Source organism: Monopterus albus, unplaced genomic scaffold (genome assembly GCF_001952655.1).
Source record: "Monopterus albus unplaced genomic scaffold, M_albus_1.0 scaffold289.1, whole genome shotgun sequence".
NCBI lineage: Eukaryota > Metazoa > Chordata > Actinopteri > Synbranchiformes > Synbranchidae > Monopterus > Monopterus albus.
The window spans coordinates 337,203-358,966 of record NW_018128169.1 but is presented as its reverse complement, the minus strand read 5'-3'; the positions used below and the strand labels follow the sequence as shown (position 1 = coordinate 358,966).

Genomic DNA, 21,764 nt, shown 5'->3' with positions numbered 1-21,764 from the left:
GGGTGGATGAGAGATGATTCCTCGGTTCATTCATACTTCTCACTCTCTCTCTAACACTATATCTTTCTGATACTCTCTCCTTTTCATTTGATTTTTTTAAGTCTGTATTTGGCACAGTGAGCAGTCTTACATTGCTGATACCCTCAGTCACAGCTCCTCCAGCACATAAAGGAAATGACAAAGCAGAAATATTAAGATTAAGGGCCCTAAGGCTGCCACAAATTTGGATTTTTGTCATTGATTTATTTGAGTATTTGTCAGATTAATAGATTTATTTGGTCCATAAATGTCAGAAAACTGAAAAATGCATAGCAGTTGCCTGTTTTGTCTGAACAACATAACAAAAACCTATAAACCCTCTGTTTACTATCAGAGAGAACTAAACATGTCAAAAACTATTCACATTTGAGAAGTCTTCACCTGAGTTTTTGGCATTTTTGCTGAAAGAAAAAAACATTACTGAGAGAAATGGCTTAATTAGATTGTTGTCAGGAAACTAATCAACAGTTTTGATATGTTTTCTGGCAATAAACTAAACAGTTATGCATCTAAAAATTTCAGTTCTAACTTTTATTTTATTAATTTGTTGTTCTTACAGCTTTACCTACATGTGTAGAACATGTATATATGAGCAGTTTGTTTCCAATAGTAAACTGTAACCTGACATTGATCGCTCAGAAATGTGAACATTAAGAAGTGGTAGTCTGTTCCAGTGTCATAATTTTGTTACATGCATGACAAACTTAGAATCCTGCAGCAACACGAGACTGAAAAGACCAGTATGCCTGTGAATGAGTCGATATTGCTTTTAAACTGCAGAGCCATGTGATGTTGGAGTGCTTGTTTTATTCTGGCTGTTTCCTGTCCAAACATCACACTCATTGTTTTCCTCTGGTGATGTTAATTGTCTTTCTCTTTCTGTCTTCCAGCCCTGACGACATTGGAAGTTGCTGGTACATCCTGTTGTCTGGCTCCGTCTTCATTAAGGAGTCCATGTTCTTGCCCAGAAGCAGGTAGGATCATGGTCCAGCCATTTTGGGTTTGGGTACTATTTAAAGGCTTGATCTAGACACTTACATATTAGCAGCTTCCTCTGTTCAAAGCCTATTTAAAGTAGAGGAAGGAAGATAAAAAGCTAATCCTGGTCTGGCAGGAAAGAGCCGACTTTAATTTATTCTATCTCAAAAAAGGTTGTTTCCTATCAGCTTGTTCTTATCCAGAGGAGTAAACAGTGGTGATTTCTTTTACTAAAACTGCCTTTTTAAACTTTGGATTCATGCTAGTTTAATTTATCAAAAGCAAAAACTTTTAAACTGATTCAAATAGATTTTACAATCCAAAAAGTCCTAATATCCCAGAGCTTCTCATACACAGTGTAGTTGCTTCTGTCAGTTGAGAGAAGGATGCTGGCCCTCTGCCTAGCATTTTATTGCAGGCACCCGAGATGCATCGTAGCTTTCCTGCAATTGTAGAGAAACAAAGCGCTCCAGGGTCTCTTGCATAAATGATCTGGGTTCCTGGGAAAGTCCTGAATGAAAACAAGATGACGGAAGGGAGCATAAAACACACACTAGTATTATGAACAGACATAAAATTCACATAAAATGACAAAGAAAACTACATTCTGTCAGAAAAATGTCACGAGTGAAAAATACCCTGGCATAAACCCACAAACCTGCATTTGTAGAGAAACGAAGCCTTCATACTGACATACTCTCACAGTAAATGCTCTCTGCAGCCATGCTACATAAGGCCTTGACAAACCTCTTCCCTAATTGCAGAATTATGCATGAAAATAAGTAAAATTTTATCTCTAAAACCTAAAAATACCACTGCATTCTCTTTATGCCAGTGTAAAAATACTTAACATGTAAAATACGTAATTATAGAAAGAAATAAGAACAACAAAAATTAATACCAAGAAAAGGTCATCATAACAACAACAATGCCCAGTTGTTGAAATAAAATGACTGTTCTTCCTGCTAAACCACAGAATATTACATACATTACAAATTCTATATCCAAACATATTTACTCCCATAGCAATAAGTATAATATAATCTGTAATATTTATAATATATTATAGAGCATGTTAGAAAAATTGGGAAATAGAACACCTGAAATGTTGACCTGTACCCTTCAAAATAAAAGTCTCTTCTAAGGGGCAAGTAAACAATATACCAACATATGGCTGTGTAGTATAACAAAATAAACAGTATAAACAAGCAACAAACAGTGCAAACACAGAGCTATATATAAATATGAACATAAGTCAAAGCCTCGAGAAACTTTCTGAGCAGCCAGCTACTTTGATTGTATTGTCAGTAACATTAAAGTGAAAATATAGTGATCTTATTTTGCTGTCTCCCACCACTGACAGTGCTTTAAGTCTCACTGAGTATTTCATGATTTACATCTGAACTCTGTCCATTTTTTTTCTGGTAAGGTCAGGTTGAACTGAGTATTTTAAGAAAGACCAGAGAAAAAATGGGGTTTTCATCAGGGTGTGGATGTTAATCATCCGAGGGTCGGTGCTTCGAATCAAGACACTGAACTCCCAAGTTGCTCCTGATGGTTAGAGCCATCGGTGTGAGTTGGCGCCGCAGATGGCTGCCTCGGTTCTGTACCAGAAACAAATTCCTTGTGTGTGTAACATACTTGGCCAAATAAAAGTGATTATCCTTATTATTCATGTTCCCCTCTGTATCTCTCAGCCATCAGCTCACAGCAGTGGTCACCACCTCTGAAGCCAAGACTCAAATGTTAAAAAACTGTGATTTCACAAGTGGATCTGTTGCATCAGCCACTGTGTGCCCACTGTGAGCAACTTGAAAACAATGATCTTTTCATCCATTAGGATTGCATAAGACACCTGCGGCCACTCACAGCTCGAGGCCTTTCTCCAGACTCACATGAATGTGGGTGGCATTTAAAATGGAAGGCTCGACTGGAATTGTGCCAGAAGCTGCCCTCCTCTTAAAAATAACCTTTTCAGTCTTGCCAAGGTGAATGTGTGTGTGGGATGCCAGAGGGGGATTTGCAGGTATTGGCAGATTAACGTTAATGCCTGACCGCAGTCGCTAGGGAGGAGAGGGCTCTGAAAATGTTTACTAAGCATATGTTGCAAAGAAGCCTGCGTAAGGATCCATTCTGCTGCATTAGACTGTATAGGGCCCATAATTAGCTTACTTTGTTTTAGAGTGATGCCAGCTGCATTGCAGATTGTTGTGTTTCTCTCAACTGCTCTAAATTATGGATATGATACACAACCTGCACTCTGAGCAGCTTCAATAAATCACAAAACACAGTGCACAAGCATTTGTCTTGGTGAAGTTGCTGGAGACCATAGATCAACAAACATAAACAGGAACTAATTACCCAGGCAGCTCACATCATACACCGCATGCTGTCTGCACATAAAGACGTATACTTTCACAAAACCGTATCTAAATTCTGACACAGTCCCTGCCAGGAATACGGCAGCATCTGTTTTGGTTGAAAGGCATAACTGGACATATTGTTACATTTTCGTGACAACTAGAGAATAATAACTTTTGTCTTTCAGAAGCAAAGGTGGAAGTAGTGTGGTGTTACAGTAACAGTGGGGTGATGGGCTGAGACTGTGATCCCAGAAATGGTGGTTAGCAATCAATTCGCAACAAACAGTGATTGTTGTTTTTATTTAGCCATGATGACAATCATTCCCTCAGCTCTCTAAATTAAATAAAAGAATGAAATGAAATTAAATTAATGAAATGAATGAAATTAAAGAATGAAGCGAGAGGACCTTTTTGAAATAACAAATTCAAAGTGAAATAATATTATTCAACTTTTAAAGGATGTCTAGGTCATGAAAGTCACTCAGTTCTTAAACGAAGAGAAGGCTAGAACCCGTGTCAGCAGTGGTGTGACTGTATTTCCAGTAATAGCACAGATAAAGTCTTTATAATCAGTTACCAGTGTGGTATGATACTGTCAGTCTGCAAGCCACCTGATATCACAAGAGGTTTCATACTTGTCAGGTACTGTTGTGACTGTTATCACAGTTAGAGATAATACCTGAATGATTATGTGTTGTGGAATTATCAGCTTCTCAAAACTGAAACCATTAGAAGTATTACTTCCAGTATATATTCAATATTTTGTTCCTTCTTGGATTTTTTTTTTGGTCATTTCCAAAAACAAGATGTTCACCCTGCATCACCTATTTTATAAAGAGGAGAAATGGTGTGGGCAAAATAGCTTGGTGGGGCAATTAGTTGTGACATGAGGAAATGAATGGAGTCCAGCGGGACTTCATGAAGCTTATAAAGATGTGTTGGAATTGGGTTTCAGACAGGCCCTGCCCAGAAACTGCTGTTCAGATCTACACTGGAAGCAAGGTTGAAAACCTGATATGCCTCCGTCAGAGTCTCAGTGCTCTCCTCCCCTCGCTGGTAGCTGCTGTGAGAGACATGATCCAGGGGGAGATGAATGACTCAGCCATCAAATGAAGAAGCTGAAGATCGGTGCTTTATTTAACTCACAGGCCAGCGTGAAATCAGATACAACTGAAATAAATAAATTTTAACAAATGGGTGACAGATTTAAAGCATGTACAGGCACATGCTCTATAAACATGTAATTAAAGGAAATGAGGCCTTGTTACGGCAGGCTGAATGATAATGACCTCACGTGAGGCAATCGTAGAGTGATTCATTTTTGCACATGTTTACGACTACACATTATATCCTGTATGTCCTTTGACAGCATACATCAATAAGGCATCAGGGACTGACATGATTGTTCCACCTGGCACTGCCAACAACAGTGTTTATGTAGCAGTTTCATGAATGAAACTGAAACTGGAATCGTTTACTGTCACTCAGTGGTGAACCTGGGCTCTGTCTTGTTCCTCCACATTTGCCATGAGTGAGTGGGTAAACAGTATATACAGTATGTGTGCAGAGGTTGACTTTGCACCCACAGATATGTTTAATTTGGTGTAATGCTCCTGGTGCTGAGGCAACAGCCAAGTGATTACAGGAATAAAATACTATCATTTTGGTTTTGCTTCACCATGTTTACAGTTCACAGAGCTGTTCTCCTATGGGCTAAATTTATACATGTCTTATATAAATAATTATACTTCATATAGCGCCTTTCATACATAGAATGCATCTAAAGGTGATTAGACAATAAATGAAAAGAGCAGACAATTAAAAGTAAGTATATCTGGTCTTAAAATCCAGTGATATTTGGCACAGGGACTTATTTTAAGCAACCGACAGAGCTAAACCAAAATAGCTAAATAGTAATTTTGACAAAACAGCGGCTGTCTTAACAGCCTTAACATAATGAACATAGTCATTGTTACTATCGCGACATGAAACTCAAACTTCCGTCCTGATGTAGGCTTTGTTAACCCCATATTGGTTTTACTTCCCCATGCTGCTGTTTACCATGATCATCACTTGACTTCTGTCAGCATGTTACCTCTGGTCACTCACAGATCATCACTCCTTATATTGGCTAACCAAAACCACTTCTCTTTTAACTGAATCAAGTCGTATCAACAACCAGGATCCGAGTTAGCAAAGGAATGTCAGCCTCATCACTTCTGTTGGCGTGAACTGCCGGGAAACAAACGGTCAGTACAGTTCAAAACATTTCTCTATCAGCGGCCCAGGCGGACTCATCGGTGACTGTAAATGACAAACAAATCCAGTGACAATTTATTCTTGTGCATTTCTTTTCAGTGTTGTTCATAACTGTGTGTTGTGTGTTTGCTGACAGACATTAATGGCATGTGATTCGGAATGTGTTTTTTTTTTTTTTCTGTTGCTCATTGGGATAAAAACAACATGTAATAACTGTGAATTTCAGGTTTTTCTTACTGGATGTGTATGTGGTCACTCCTGTGGTCTGGGTTGTTGAAACATGTTTACAGAAAAAGGGTATTGTTACAAAACTGATTGTGACAGCAGTGAGATACATATTCCTCTTTTAGAGAAGCTGCATATTTAAAATAACCTTTCTGGTTGTTACCATCAGTGAGTCTCATGAGTGCTGGTTCCAGAGTAGTAATCCATTCACAGATCTCTAATCACTAATCAAAGCAGAGAAAATGTGATTTCTGGAGGCTTTTCACCCAGATACAGTGGAGAATACGCTGGGAAGTGTGCTAATTCAGAAACCTTAATTTAATGAGTAAAGCGAGTAATCATTTAATCAACACACTGATTGTACAAGTCCATAACTAAAGAACAGGACTTCCTCCCATTGTAATGACTCACAGCTAATTATTGTAAGTCACCAGGGGTTATTCATTTTTATTGAAGCAAGAGACCGATTTGATTTGTTGCAACTGAATTTTTAACTTAAAATGCAAATAATCTTTATATCTGACTTACAAGAACTTATCTTGTGTCAAAGAATCTAAGGTAACATTTTTTAAGTGGTTGAAGCGGATACTAATCTCCAACTTGGTTTTAGTTGTTTACATTTTGCCTAGAGAGAATGCATGTGACTCATCTAAACAACATGCATTAAAATAGACACAAAACTGTCATGCAACTTTAAAGTAGAGAAAAGAGGAATATGTAGAAGAAGCATTAGAAAGAAGTTTTAAAAGCCAAATCCTGCAGCTCCTCCCTAATCCTGAAGACATGGACAAAACTCCGAGGTCTGTTTCATCAGAGAGGGAGAGCAGTTATAAAATGAAGGAGTGGAGTTTCCCTTTAACTGGGCCTGAATTACAATTGAATTAGTTTTGTAATTACTCTGAATTAATGATAAGAGATTTCTTAATATGGATTAAGAAATTTCCCAGCACCGAGACTGCATGAGTAACTTCTACCAAAACGGGAGAGAAGAGCCTGTCCACACCTACCCCCCGCTTCATTACAGGCAGACACACAAACATGGTCTCCCTACAGTTATGAGGACATTCGTTGACACAGTGCATTCCCTAGCACCTTATCTCAGCATTAACCCTAAAACCAAGTCTTAACAGCCCTTTGGAGGACTGGCCAGAATGTCCTCACAATGCCGACATGTCCACACACACACACACACACACACACACACACACACACTCTCCGCCCTCTTCTCACTTGTAACTCACTCTGTAGCAGGAAGTGATTCGTCCTCTGGAATGCTGGCTGTGGTCAGTGCACCACATTACAGAGAGAGAGAGAGAGAGAAAGGGGGCAGAGCCATCGGACAGAGGCTGGTCCACACCCACTTCCAGAGTCGCACGCTCCCATTCTCGTACACCAGTCTCAGACAGCAGCACTGTAGCGTGCACAGGACAATATGCCGCAGTCAACCCAGAGTCTCAGGATTTGGAACCTGTTTTTTGTACTTACTCTGGACTAACAGCCGGGAGGTATTTTGGAAGGAGGGACCCCCTTATCATATCGGGTGGCGGTGTCACTCTGGGAGCAGTTTGGAGGGTCAGGGGTGAGTGTCCAGGCTACAGCAGCACTTAACTCCTGTGCAGGACTCACCAAGACTCCTCTGTTTGTGGTTGTAAATTCTAAATCTTACTGGTCTCCAAACAGGGAGTGTGTTGCAGTAAAACCTTGAAGTCTGGAATGTGAAACATGGCTGATGTTATTTTGGATTTGTCCATGTGCAGATTGTGCTGCCCGTAAAAGGGGCGTGTGCTTATCATATTTTCTGGGCTTGTGAGGGTGTGTTCATGGGGAATTTGGGTAACTTTGAAGCCAAAACAAAGATGGAGCTCCTGCTGTGGAGGGAATGTGTTAGGAATAGATGATTGATTGATGGTCTCAGAAGAGTTTTGAGTGGCTAACCCCCCCCAGCCGCTCCCTCTCTGAACTCTATTTCACTGTCCCATTCTCTTAGCTATTACTGTATCTGTGAAGTTTTATTTTGGGAAGCAAAAGTCACAAGTCAATTGCACCTTCTTGACAGTGGTGTCAGCTTCTATTTCAGAAGTGGCACGGTTCAGTGTATGCATGAGGGGACAGTCATGCTGTTACTCCAAGGAATTCTGTTTATGTTTGCAAGGTGAAATGTGGTTGGTCAGCTGTAGCTCTGTACGGATGCTGGTAAACCCTTTAAACCTGGATTTCCTTGATCTAAACAGTTGTGGCCAATTACTTATGACACTCCTGTCCTCCTCTCTTTTCTATGTGCTGGGTTTAAAGTCTTACAAAAATAGGGAGTTTACTCTTTGTCCTTCTTAAGTGTCTGGTTTGATTAATAAAAGATGGTGTGCCCTCTCACCATTTACTCAGTTAAACAGTTTAACAGAGTGAGAAGCCCCGCTCCTCCCCCTTCACTCTCCTCCTCAAACCAACGGTGCAGATTAGGGATTACACTGGCTCAGTCAGGCAGCAGAATGGATCTGACCATTTGGTGGTGGACTGCCAGACTAGCAGAGTGAAAGACTGGTGATGCATAGGGAATGACATCCTAGACGCCCAGGCTTGTTGTGCAACAGGCTGGAATGCAAGGCTGCTGAGGCAGGGAGACGTCAGTCAACTGAGAGTGAGCTTCAGGGTTCAATTTGAAAATGCCTGCCTAAACCCAGCTCACGCAGAGTGTGTGATGGCAGAATAGAAGCAAATTTGAGAAGGTTTTAAAAAGACAGTAGGATCTTTAAAGGATCTGCTTTTTTGTGTGCCTTAGTCTCCAGTTATTTTATTGTTTAACATACCGTATATACGTACTTACTTAACCTTAATATCGTCAAGGGAAATTGGTGTGCAGGAGGTAGGTACACATAACCACATTCATATACAACTCAGCAGAGATCTGATCTAATATAGCTCAGTGAATATCAATGTATTACTGTCCTACATTACTCAGACGAGACATCAACGTATGCACCAGACAGATAAATAAATGCTAAATACAAATGATTTAAAAATACACAAATATACACCATTTTTTAATTTCCTGCTTTGGAGGTGTAAACGTATAGGCAGAGGTTACAGGCATCACCTACATAAGATCTTTGAGGAACAGGTGCGACACCAGCAAAGTGCAGTAATGTCACAGTTACACTTTAGAAAAAGAGTTGTACCTTTGAGATAGAAGCTTATACTGTGTTTTTGTCCTATGGGATAAGAGACTGGAAATATTTCCATGTTTTGACCTGCAACCATGTGAGGCCAACTCACAATGCTACAAGCCAGAAACAGGCATTCACAGTATGGTAACACCGACAGGACGTAATGCCAAAGATAACACAAACACTAACACACCCCCAAAAATGATTTTGTGCCTCACCTTGTAGCTTTTCTTAACATCCACAGCTGTTAACTGGGAAACATTGGTTTGTTTATGTAGTTTCTGGGAGTTATGTCTGTCCATATATACAGTAAAATGTCCGGTACATCTCAGCGTATTTATGTACGACATTGTCTGTTGAACTCCAAATGGCTTCTGCGGGGTGAACTCCTCTGAACAGACACTAAAGTGCAGTGAATAGAGGAGGGTTTCACTGTTTGTATAAAAAATGTGCCGTCGACCACTGCACATATAATGTAAAAGCATTTTGGCGTGGAAAGTGTTAGGTATTTTTAGTCAGATAGAAATTGGATAGATACTTTATGTATTAGAAATGTTTAGTGGAGATAGGATGTCTAGTTAGACTGTTAAATGCTTAGTCATGCTTATGAGTTTCTACAGGGTACATCTGGTCAAGGATAACTAGAGAGAAGAGTTGATGACTGTCAGCAGACAGGATGTTTAATATTATTATTATGACGTGTATAACTGTAGCCTTAGCCATAATATGTTCTTATGTTTAATGTCATGACATGTTACTAGAGGTCTGTGAGAATGTTTTTAGTTACACACCACTTAATCAACAGACACACAGTTAACAACTTGGTGCCGTGACCCGGATAGTTGTTGGTCTTTGGTTCTTGTTACCATGCTAACTCTGAGAGACGAGACAGTCCAAGTAACTTCAAAACAGTGCTGATTTATTCAAAAGATCACAGGTAAAATTAACATTACACGCTCAGGTATCTTGCACCTCCAAACTGCTCGCAGGCAGATGTAAGATGAAAGACCCTGAACCCACCAGGCCTATACATTATATCCCCTCGGTTGGGCTAGCCCCATACTACACAGAAATGTCAAACCACTACGTCTCTGTTACCAGCTTTACAACTGGTCATAGCAGTAGTCAAAACATGAAGCAAATCAATGTGCATGTGTCTGTTGATTAAGTGGTGTGTAACTAAAAACATTCTCACGACCTCTAGTGACATGTCATGACATTAAACATAAGAACATATTATGGCTAAGGCTACAGTTATACACATCATAATAATAATATTAAACACCCTGTCTGCTGACAGTCATCAACTCTTCTCTCTAGTTATCCTTGACCAGATGTACCCTGTAGAAACTCATAAGCATGACTAAGCATTTAACAGTCTAACTAGACATCCTATCTCCACTAAACATTTCTAATACATAAAGTATTTATCCAATATCTATCTGACTAAAAATACCTAACAAAAGTATCAGACTTATCATCTTTTCTCCAGACCGTGTCCCATTAAAAAAAGAGTTGCACACCTGCTCAATCATCGGACACATTTTTTAGCCATTTTTATCATTTTGTTTGGTTTTGTCAGCCAACACACATTGTAGTTCTCAGAAACTGCAAACCTTACATTAGCTTGTGGACCTGAATACCTCAGTGCTGAATTATTCAAAGCTCATATTGTCTGCACACTAGGGCATCATTAGTAGAGCTGCTAAAATTTAGTATCTGCTTCCCCATCCCCCAAACCAACCAACCGTACACTGGAAGAACTGAAAGTTTATTCAAGAAGTTATATTCGCTGTCTAATATACATTCACCCACACGGCAGGTCTGGTACTTTATATTTATTTGTTCATGATTAGTCATAGAACAGTGGAGGCTTTAATCTCCAAACAAGACACTTTTGTGTTATAAAAACCCTGCCACCCCCTCACGCTCCACCTCCATAATCCCCTCTTTAATTTTTCACATTGCCAGCGGGATTTGTCTCCTGCAAAGTGGAGGATTTGATAAGTAATGTCAGGAATGTAATGGGGAACATGTCACTGCTGTTTGCATTTGGTGACCCAGCGTGTTTTGTGGTGGTAATGGGCGGAATCACTACTTTCTTTTCCAGAGTAGAGCAGGATCAGAGCTGGTACTGACTCCAAATGTCTGTAAACCCAGATCAAAAGCAGTTGTCCGTTCCTCTGAAGCTGCTGCCCAGCTGACAAATCATCTTTGCTGGAAATAAGTTGCACTTGAATTGCAGCATTTGTCTTCTTGTCAGAAAATAAGTGAAAGCTGCGAGTAAGCTCTCCAAACAGTGGCTGTGTTTGGCCCTGTGGTGGAATTCCAGCTTGAGTATTTTGGGGATGCTGAGTTAAAACAAATTAAACTGGAGCTTAGGCAAAGCAAACAGCAGCCATCAGCATTAACCCCCTCTCTTCCTCCAAACACTCAGCTCACTGAGGTCCAGCCGGTCAGTCATGTTGTCTTTGAGTTCGGTTTATGCTTCTCAGCAGCAGTTCACTGTGAATCATGTGCTATTATTTGACACACTGTTGTTCAAGACACAGAGGAAATTTGACAAATTAGTCAAGTGAAATTGTAGCCATGTCAGAGAAATAACAAAACCGCTGACAATAGAGAAAAAACAAAACAAAAAACCCAACAAAGGCTTGTCTGTGAAAGGAGGCAGCAAGAGAAAAGCAGAGCACGCATAAAAAGACTTTTAGAAAATAAAGGGGACTGCAAAAATGTTTTGGGCTTTGCCTAAGCGGCAGGTAGAGTATCAGCAGCTCTCTGCAGCTGGCTGGTGTTGATGTCCCAGTCTAACCAACTTGTATCCACAACATGTAGCCACAAGCCCATTCTGTGCCTGTAGTCTGCACCTGTTAGCATGACTGATGAAAGCTGGCTTCTCCACAGCTTTGGAGCACGAGGCCACACTTACTGCCCAGGATGCACTTCATCTGTGAGCACTGAGGAGAACTTTCTACAACTAGACTTAATCTCTTTGAGGAATTGGATAGATATCTCACTAAACCCAGTTCATGGATGGAGAATCAATAAAGAATTACGACTTGAAACAAACACTAGCAATCTTCAGATTGTTGTATATATGAACAGCTGTATGAAACGAATGTTATTCAGTTTAATATCATAAAAGACAGGAAGGAAACTAGGAAATACTCACCTTTTGTAACAATTTTTTGCCCTAACAATAACTCGAGTCAATTGTCAGACCGTTTATTTTATTTACTGACTCACTGATTAATCAACAAATAATTTCAGCTCTGAAAATTCTGAATAAATAAATGCACTGTATTTTCCTTCTAGTGCCCCTTGGCGTAAATTAAGATTTAAAGAGAAACATCTCACCCGCCCTAAAATTCCAGCTTGTGAGTCTAAATAATAATAATATGTTACACACAAGGAATTTGTTCCGGTACAGAACCAATGGCAGCCATCTGCGGCGCTAACTCAACCGATGGCTCTAACCATCGGGGGCAACTTGAGGGTTCAGTGTCTTGCCTAACAACACTTCGACATGTGGACCGCAGGCACTGAGATTTAAACCTCCAACCCTGCTTGGGAGATGACCGCTCTACCCACTGAAACACAGTCGCCAAAATAAAGCAAAACGGCACACGAGGGGAGTTAACACAAACTCAACAGCAGGCTGCTCCTCTGGAGCTCCTTGAGTTTATCTTGCATAACATTCAGCAAACTAACAAGATGTGCATCACGGTCTTAATTGCAAGAGGTTAAACATAACAAACAAGGAGTTCTTGTGTCCCTTCACTGAGGTGGGATGCTGGACAAAGGCAGCGTTCTTCACCCAACCCACAAACTGGATCTCCCCATGCTCGCAATTTCCATGGCTTCTGCCGTTCTTTGAAGCATTCCAATCTTGGCTGCTTTTAACATTCCCCTCTCCATTAGGAGCGAGGTTGTGACATCATGATAGTTGACTTTTCCAGACACAAGTGTTTCCCTTCAGGAGGGAGGGGTCGCAGCTGGAAGGAGGCACTGTCCATTCAGTACTGATCTGTGTCACAGTTTCTACTGATATTCTGCATGTTTTAAATGGTCAGTAGAGACAAACCTGTAGGTCTGAAGAAATGCCAAGGGGCTTTCATTTACAGATAATGTGTTATCACTGTGTCTACTTTCTTTAGGCAGATGTCTAATAATTATATTCCTGAGGGTTTTTTTGTTGTTTGTTTTTGGTTTTTCACCATGTTGGTTTTTTTTTCTCTTTTAGTTTTGGGAAGCGTTCAGCTGGCAGCCTGCGACGCGGATGTGAATGCATTGTCCTGGAACCATCGGAGATGATTGTGGTGAGTCTCATGCATGGAAGTGTCAAAGGCATTGCCTCACACAGATACACACTCAAAACACCACATAACATACACAAAATAGAATGGTCATTTTAATATTGACAAAACATTTCCTGTTACACAACCACAGAGAAATGAGGAAGATAAATGGATCTAGCAAAAAAAGTCATATTTTCTAAAGCTTATTCGATCTCATTCTTATGTTAGCATACCGGAAAGTGATTATAGTCACTGACTTTGTTATTTCATCATACAGTAGGAGCAAACCGTGCTCATGTGCACAGAATGGTTAGGTTAGAATTTGAAATACGGGCTCGTAATATTTCATATTAATCTGTGTAAATGCCTCCAGTTGATGTGTTTATGACAGCTGTCTTTGCTGGAGTACTTCCAGCATATAGATGATTGCTTGAGTCTAAGACTGGTACAAACTCTGACCCAGTTTTATGGCAAATCAAATGTTGGCTCACAGCAAAACGTTGTCACAATGAGGCACAGAAGCAGAGGTAGAAGGAAAATACAATCATGAATTGAACAGAAGCCAATCACAATACCTGCAGCTTTGCTTGATGATACTAGCCTCCCAATTATTCCTCACAAACTGAACAGGAAGATGTCAATCAAATATCTGATGAGAGATTTAGATGTCACTTCATCTCATTTTGTTCTGGGCAGCTGTGGCTCAAGCGGTAGAGCCTCAAGACAAAGTGTCCCTGAGACAGACGATGAATCCCAAGTGTGCGAGTGTGTGTGTGTGTGTGTGTGTGTGCTTGTGAGTACAAATGGGTGATTGGGCAAATAGTATGAAAATGCTTTGAGTGCACTTCAATACATAGAAAAGTGCCATACAAGTATAAGTCCACTTACCATTTACAGTAAGTCTTACCTTAAAGATTGGAATGAACTTTGGCACACAGATGTAATAATGTTTCACAGATGACCTTCAAACTACTTTGTCCTGAAAGAGAAAATAGGACCCTAGAAATGAAATACACCAGAAGACATGTGAAAAACATAATTAACATAATTGTCATTCAGTTATTGACCAACTGCAGGCAAGCAACAGTGTTGAGAGCACTGAACAGAGCAGTGCATATATCTACATACCTTTTACTTTAGCTGTGAGTAAAGTATATCCATTTCTGATGCAAAGTGACTGGCCAGTGCTAAGTTCCATATTTTGATTTGGTTTCTAATGTAACAGATATTGCCACCTTAAAATCACACACATGCACCTACACACCCACTTTCTAGCATGTACAAATCCACCATTTGCTGTCTTATTTTTTTTTTTTTAAAGGGAGACATCAAACATAACCCACATTGTATCAGCGTGAAATAACAGCTGGTGGGCACTGATGCAGTCACAGCACATCTCAGTAATTTCCCTTTCAGTTGCTGTAATTGCTGTGTATCTGTGAATGTGTGTTGGAGATGGGGAGCTTCTGTTAACTGAGCTTCTACTGTATCCTTCACGCACAAACCCCCAGTAAATAACACCCTCTGCTCGGTGCAAACACTTCATGGCCTTACCTCTTTTGCTTTTATAGCTGCCAACCCACCCTGTGATTACTGAGGGGAGTTTTGTGCTTCATATAGATACATATGGATCCCCCCCCTTGTTTGAGGTGCACACATGCAGACCAGTTACAAACATGAGACTTTACATGTCAAACTAAAGTAAAATAAGCTTCTCACATGTCTGTACTGTACACATGCACGCAGACCCCGCTCAGAGATTAGCAATTAAGCACACAATCACACTTTTGCTCTCATTCACACATAGCTCCCCTGCCGTTGTCATGGCAGCAGTTGGTGCAGCAGAGAGAGATTTTAGCTGTGTTATCCCAAAGGCTGAACCGTGTGAAATGTGAAGCTGCAGTTAAAGTAGCAGCAAGAGGAGACAAGGCATGTGCCCAAAAATCAGGAGAAGAGGAAAAACAGTACTGAAATGTGTCATTCCATCATGGCCCAAAGCTGCCAGGTAACAGAATGGTGTCGTTTAAGTAGCATTTACCCAGAAATACTTTTATAAACTGTAGAATATGACTTCTCTGACACTTTCCCTCCTCTCTATTCATTACAAATGACAGCATGGATTTTATTATGTTTTAATATGTAGTGTTTGATATGTTTAGACACAGAGAGAGTGTCTGCATTTCTGCATTCGTCTTTTACTCCACCAGACTCCATCTCTGTTTATCTGTCAGTCAGTCAGGCTGCTCCTCGTTGCTCCCCTCTCGCTGTTGCCCTCCTCCACTCCACGTTCTTCACTCAAGCCCCTGTTTCTCCCTCTCGTTGTCTCTTTTGATGTAGGTGTGCACTGGGCAGCCCCCACACAATTCTATTTTTACACAATGAGAGGGACAAAAGGCAGGGAGGAGGTGGTGGATTCAGAGATAGAGAACAGGAGTATAGGAGTATAGGAGGGTGGGGTTTTTTGCCTGAGTGTGTGTGCGTATTGGGGGTAAATGAAGAGGATGACAGTCACTCCTCCAATTTCTCTCCCTCCCTCCCTATCATTTCCAGGTGGACTATATGGATGAAAATGAGGAGTATTTCCAGCGACAAGCCTCGCATAGACAGTCCCGTCGCCGCTTTCGGAAGATCAACCAGAAAGGGGAGAGACAGACGATCATTGATACTGTGGATCCCTACCCCACCGGAAAGCCGCCCGTAGCCCGGGGATACCACACGGTGAGTTGTATCCTGTGCGACAGTTTTGTGTGTATTCTCGTTGCGGTGGATCGCTGTGCACTCCAGAGGCAGCTCAGTGCTGCTCTGTTGCTGTGTTTGTGTGTTTGTGCTCTGTTGCTTGGTCGAGCTCCTTCCTCAGAACCTGTTGTGCAGACCTGCCTCAGACGATAACTGAAAATTTATGTCCTCTGTTGCCGGTGGCCTTAGCTGACCCTGGGTGTTGCAGGATGTTGTGTCGTGATGCTCCATGTCCTGAAGACAAGTGCACTTTGAGCTAGTTTTCCAAGTCTCCTTCCTTTTAGTGTTTAATTGTTGTTTTACCCTTCCTTGCTAGATTAGAGTCGCTACGTTTTTGTGGCTTCAGTGTGTTGTATTATTAAGCATTTTTGTAGTTTGTTGAGCATCCTGAATAGTTTGTCTGTGCTATTCCTGTCTCCTCGAACTCCTGTTTGACTGTACTGTTTATAGCCAAGTGCTGCCATGTGAACTTTATTTATGGTTTTGCCCTTTGTGTCCAGCATTTGCACCTTAACACACAGCTCACTAACAAAGATATGAGTGATGAAAAATGTAACTGTACCACATATAATTCAGTTTACCTTTTGGACTTTTGACTAATATTTGTTTCTGTCCTGTCTGTAAAAGGAAAATCCCTTCTCAACTGCTTTGCTCACAACTTTCAGACATGTACCTGTGATGAGAGATCACAAGCAGCTGTAGCTGTAGCTATATAAAGAGGCCACAAGCAAAAAAAGGCTCGAAACAACTGCTTTAACTGTGTGGTGCTGCCTTACAGCACCGTTTCTGATGCAGCAATGACATAGGATGGTTTGAATGCAGACCACTGTGAGCTGCTGCTCAGAATACACCTAAGAATTTGACAGATTTTTGAGATGTCTTTAAAAATATGCCAGTAGCATCATTTTATAAGGCACTTATTACCTGACCAGTTTCAGATCAAAGTGTCGTAGTTTAATTTAGTTTTTTCATGCTAGTTCATGCAGTTAAAGGAAACTTGTGAAACAAGATGTTTTGCACTTAACAAAAGTCAGCTTTACCTTAACTTCAGCACAACCTATAGATTTTATTTATGAAGAAGCAGAGCCTTTAATTTTTTTGCAAGAGTGAACAATACGGTAGATAAGGTAGATTGAAGCAGCTAAAGATGACAGTGTGACTTGTTTGTTGTCTGTGAGGGAGAAAATGGATGAGGAAGAGCATCTGGGAAAAGGCTGTGGGTTCAGATGGTCCCTCCTTTTATGAGTCTTACAGTGGTTATTATTCCCTAAAACTCTCATTTACACCATTAACAGTAGAGCTGGTGTTTGGTAGAAGTTTTCCAAAACCAGTGTTAATTATTCATATTTGATACATGCTGAGAACATGAAAAATGCCATTTGTGGCTCTGATACTTTTAAAAGTTCATCCAGTGACAGTCACATAGTCCTTACCCATGTCAGAGGACTGAACTCCAGCACAGTTAGTTGCCTATTGTTTTGCACCAGACCTTCTCCCCTCTGTGCTTTCTTTCCCTGGGAATAGGAAGCAAAGCACGTTCATGCTAATAATGTACCCAACATGCAGTTGGTGCACACATCCTTTCCTATTCTGCACAATTTCACTGCATTCCCTTCATTCCTGACACTCCCTTGGGTGTTCTGTCAGAGCACCCGGTTCTTTTTAGAACACTTTGAAACTATCATGCTTAAAAAGGAAAACTGCGGCAAACGTCATCTTCCCCCTGCCTCCGTGCAGCCCCACCCTGTTTCCTAAATTTAGACTCGCTGTGTTTTTGATTCACAAGGCTGCACTGAACTTTCTCATGGCCCCACATCTCCCATCACACAATCAACTCTACTCGCTGTAGTATCGTTCCTGTGGGAAGGATGGCGCGGGTGCCATGGCAACCAGCAGTCCCAAATGGGCTCTGCACGAGCACACTTAGTGGTACAGCAGGGAAGGGAGCTAAGTTAACAAGAGTGCAGTGCGCTGCTACTGACAGAGGGGTGGAGGGTGGCAGAGCAGCAGAGAAGCAGAATCTGGTCAGATGCTAAGCTGACATAGCAAGCTAATCTCTAGCATTTAGAATGCCAGGCACCGCTCAGATTTTCCTCCCCCTTACCCCAAGGCATAATTAGATGGTGAGAAATGCACCAAGGAGAAACTTAGCATTGAAGAAATGAAATCTCTCCAGCGGGCAAAGTTTTTATTCAGCTTAGTCACTGATGAGAAGACACCAGAATATCAGAGGACTCGCTGGCCTGAGAGCTTCCTGTATATGAGGAATACTGCAAACAGTACAGGTTTACTTGAGGTTGAGATGATTATTGTCATACTGAGCTCATATGGTGATTAAGAAAAGAGGATGAGATTATTTCAGATGAGCTCACTTTTATTGTAAAAATAGCACCAACCTCTTTGTTTAGAGCTTAATGGCCTTGTGAGCATGATGAGATGAAACCGGTGTGAGCCTTTGTCCTCTGTGCTGTATTAAATCATGATCCTGAAATATGTCATCTTTGCCAGTAGCACAGCGGCCTTCACAGGTAGTCTGCAAGGTCACAGGTTCGATCCCCTGCAGAGAGCAGTGTGTCTGTGAACAGCTGTGTGAGCTGCTGTAGTCCCTTGAGTAACAGATTGAACATTCTCAGGCATTGTATGTTTCTCTGGAGAGTGTCAGCTTCATACCTAAAATACAAATGTAATGCTAACCCAGCAGTGGTGCCCCTGCTGGGACTGCTCACACACACACACACACACACACACACACACACACACACGCGCGCGCACACACACACACACACACCTACCCCCCAGCCCACACTCTCCACTGTGACCTGAATCAGAGCTTTTACATATATGGAGTTAAGATTATTTGACTCAGGGTTTGAATCTAATGCTTTTATTTCTTGAATATGTAAACAGTGTGGCCTTAAGAGCAATGCTCATGCAAATAAACAGATTCATTTCTATCTCTTTGGGCAATTACTATTATTTGGAAGACTTAGGTAAGTAGAATGTGTTGTATACTTAGACTAATACACAGACTATTCATTTAGCCTAAGTTTGCAGTTTGTCAACAGTGATTTATTGTTCTTACCTCTATCTCACCATGAGCCAAGTTTTATCTCTCGTCTAAAGGAAGTTATGTACTGGCTTTAGTGAATGGGAATAGATATTTAAAAATACATTTCTCTTTTCATAGATGTGTCCTGGATCGATCAGGGCAGTGAAAGAGGACAGTGTTTTGGATTCAACACATCTCCTGTGTGCTCAGAGCACTGGGTTAACACTTGGGTGCCTTGTTCAGAATGAAAACCAGTTATTTCAAGTGTCTCTCTCACTGTCACACACACACACACACAGTTGAGCTCCGTAATCTCCCTCGCAAAAAGCTTGTAATGGCCATTTCTCAGTCACTCTCTATTTTACACTTTATCTTGCACTCGTTATCTCTTCCTCTAACATCAACGGCCATTTGTGCTGTCAACTTGACACACACCACACACACACACACTCTCTCTCTCTCTCTGCAGGTCTGTGGCTGACAATAAGGCCAGTGTTTACCGAACACTCTTTTTTATCCATAACAAACTATGATCATTTCCACTGTCTTCTTTACCTGGCATCCTCTTTTTCTCCAATCCCATCCTTTTAAACTCCTTCCCAGCCCCAAACACCATCCCAGACTCTCTGAGCAGATGAGTAATATTCCTCCTGTGGGTTTACTCAGTGCCCAGTAGGGCATCCAAGGCCCCAGCCAGCTGTTCTACAATTATGCAAGCAACAGGAGGCAGACAATCAATACTCCTTTTACTCCTTCCCTCCACCCGAGCAGCCTGGTGGTTAGCGAGGCTATCCTGTAATCAGAAGGTTGCAGGTTTAATCCTCACAACCACCAGTGTGTCTATCAGCAATGTTCACTGTTGGAGTGTCCGTGACAATGACATTGCTCACTCATCTACTTAGAAACCTTGGAAATCTGATATCTAATCATATAGTTACTTTAGATGACATAGCTCTGGCCTCCAGTACTACTGTGAGGAACCTTGGAGCCATTTTTGACCAGGACATGTCCTTTAACTCACACATAAACCAATTCTCTTGAACTGCCTTCTTTCACCTGCGCAGTATCGCCAAAACCAGCATCATCCTTTAGGAACTAGCAAGAGAGATCATATTTCTCCCATATTAGCTTCTCTCCACTGGCTCCGTGTAAAATTCAGAATAGAATTTAAAATCCTTTTCCTAACATACAAAGCCCTTAATTACAAGGCTCCATCGTATCTTAAAGACCTCATAGAGCTTCATCACAACAAAGCACTTTGCTCTCAGGTTTACTTGTGGTTCCTAGAGTCCACAGAAGTAGAATGGGAGGCAGAGCCTTTAGCTATCAAGCTTCTCTCCTATGGAACCAACTCCCAGTCTCAGTTCGGGAGGCGGACACCCTCTCTACCTTTAAGATTAGACTTAAGACGTTCCTTTTTGATAAAGCTTATAGTTAGGGCTGGATCAGGTGACCCTGAGCCTTCCCTTAGTTATGCTGCTATAGGCCTAGGCTGCTGGGGGGGCCCCATGATGCTCTGAGTTTCTCTCCCCTCCTGCTCTGCTCTGCTCTCCTTTCCTCTCCTCCCCTCTCCATGCATCTATATGCCACCATTACTCATCACTAACTGTGTGTCTCCTCTCTCCAGTAGTGTGTCCTCTCTCTCTCCCTGTACCTTTCTGCAGGCAGCCCTGGCTCTGGAGCTCTACGTCTCTGACGAGCAGTCACCAGCCACATCAACCTTCACAGTTGTTGGTTGTTGTGTTTGTTGTGTCTTGTTGCTTTTCTTCTTTTTCTCTCTCTCCTTTATCCACTCACCCCAACCAGTCGGGGCAGAAGGCCTGTCTGCATCTCTAAAGCTTACTAATTACTGTAACATTTGTTTGTGTAATTCATTCAGAAATAACACATTTGTAGTTTACAGGTGTACTTGTAGCTAATCTAAACGAATCAGCTACTTGCTGTAGTTTCACATTTAGTAGACGTAGTTTAGCGCAGGTGAAGGCTTCCCAAACTGCAGGACTGCTCCTTTCACAACTCCATTTTTAATTGTCCGTCATTCTGCTGTTGAATGTAGTGTTCGCTCAAGCAGCTAAAGTTCAAAGCCATAAACCACCAGTGCTTGTGCACTGTCTTTCTAAGTGTATGTATTCTTTTTATTTTAGATATATCTCCATTTGAAAATTTGATTATTTCCTCTGTTTCTTTTCATTCAGAAGAATAAGAGGGTTGTATTAGAGATGTAAGTCAAACAAGAGTTTCAGAATTGATTAGAAAAACTGCAGTTAGATATTTTACCTTAATCGGGGACAGAGGGTGAATAGTGTCCTCTACAACAAAAATCAAGTTTATAAAAAGTGTGGTCTTACAAGAATAAATCACAACCATAAATTGTCTTTTTATAGGTGTTGTAGGAGGATTTTGTTATAAGCTAACCAACTTCAACCACCACAGCTATGACGGTGATCTTCTTATGCGACTCCCAGCAAGGAAGCAAATAAACATATTTCCCAAAATAATGAACTAGCTCTTTAAATTAGAGAACAGCTAACATTAACTGCTGGGATAAGATAACAGGCTCGAAGCTGTCTCCACCATGGTCTTGTGTGTTTGAGGTAATTAAACCAAAGGTTTCAAAGTTAATTTAGAAAAGATATCATGAATTTTTATTTTTATT

General features: G+C 41.1%; 1 protein-coding gene across 10 annotated transcripts in view; it reads left to right on the top strand.

Moving 5' to 3' along the window:
- The window catches only part of rapgef2b (Rap guanine nucleotide exchange factor 2b), a 110,052-nt gene that overhangs the window by 38,214 nt on the left and 50,074 nt on the right, over nt 1-21,764 (top strand). For all 10 annotated transcript variants that reach the window (XM_020622834.1, XM_020622828.1, XM_020622829.1 and 7 more), the window contains exons 4-6: nt 930-1,013; nt 13,269-13,344; nt 15,874-16,041. In XM_020622834.1, coding sequence (XP_020478490.1) covers nt 930-1,013; nt 13,269-13,344; nt 15,874-16,041 — 328 coding nt within the window. The remainder of the gene's footprint in view (nt 1-929; nt 1,014-13,268; nt 13,345-15,873; nt 16,042-21,764) is intronic.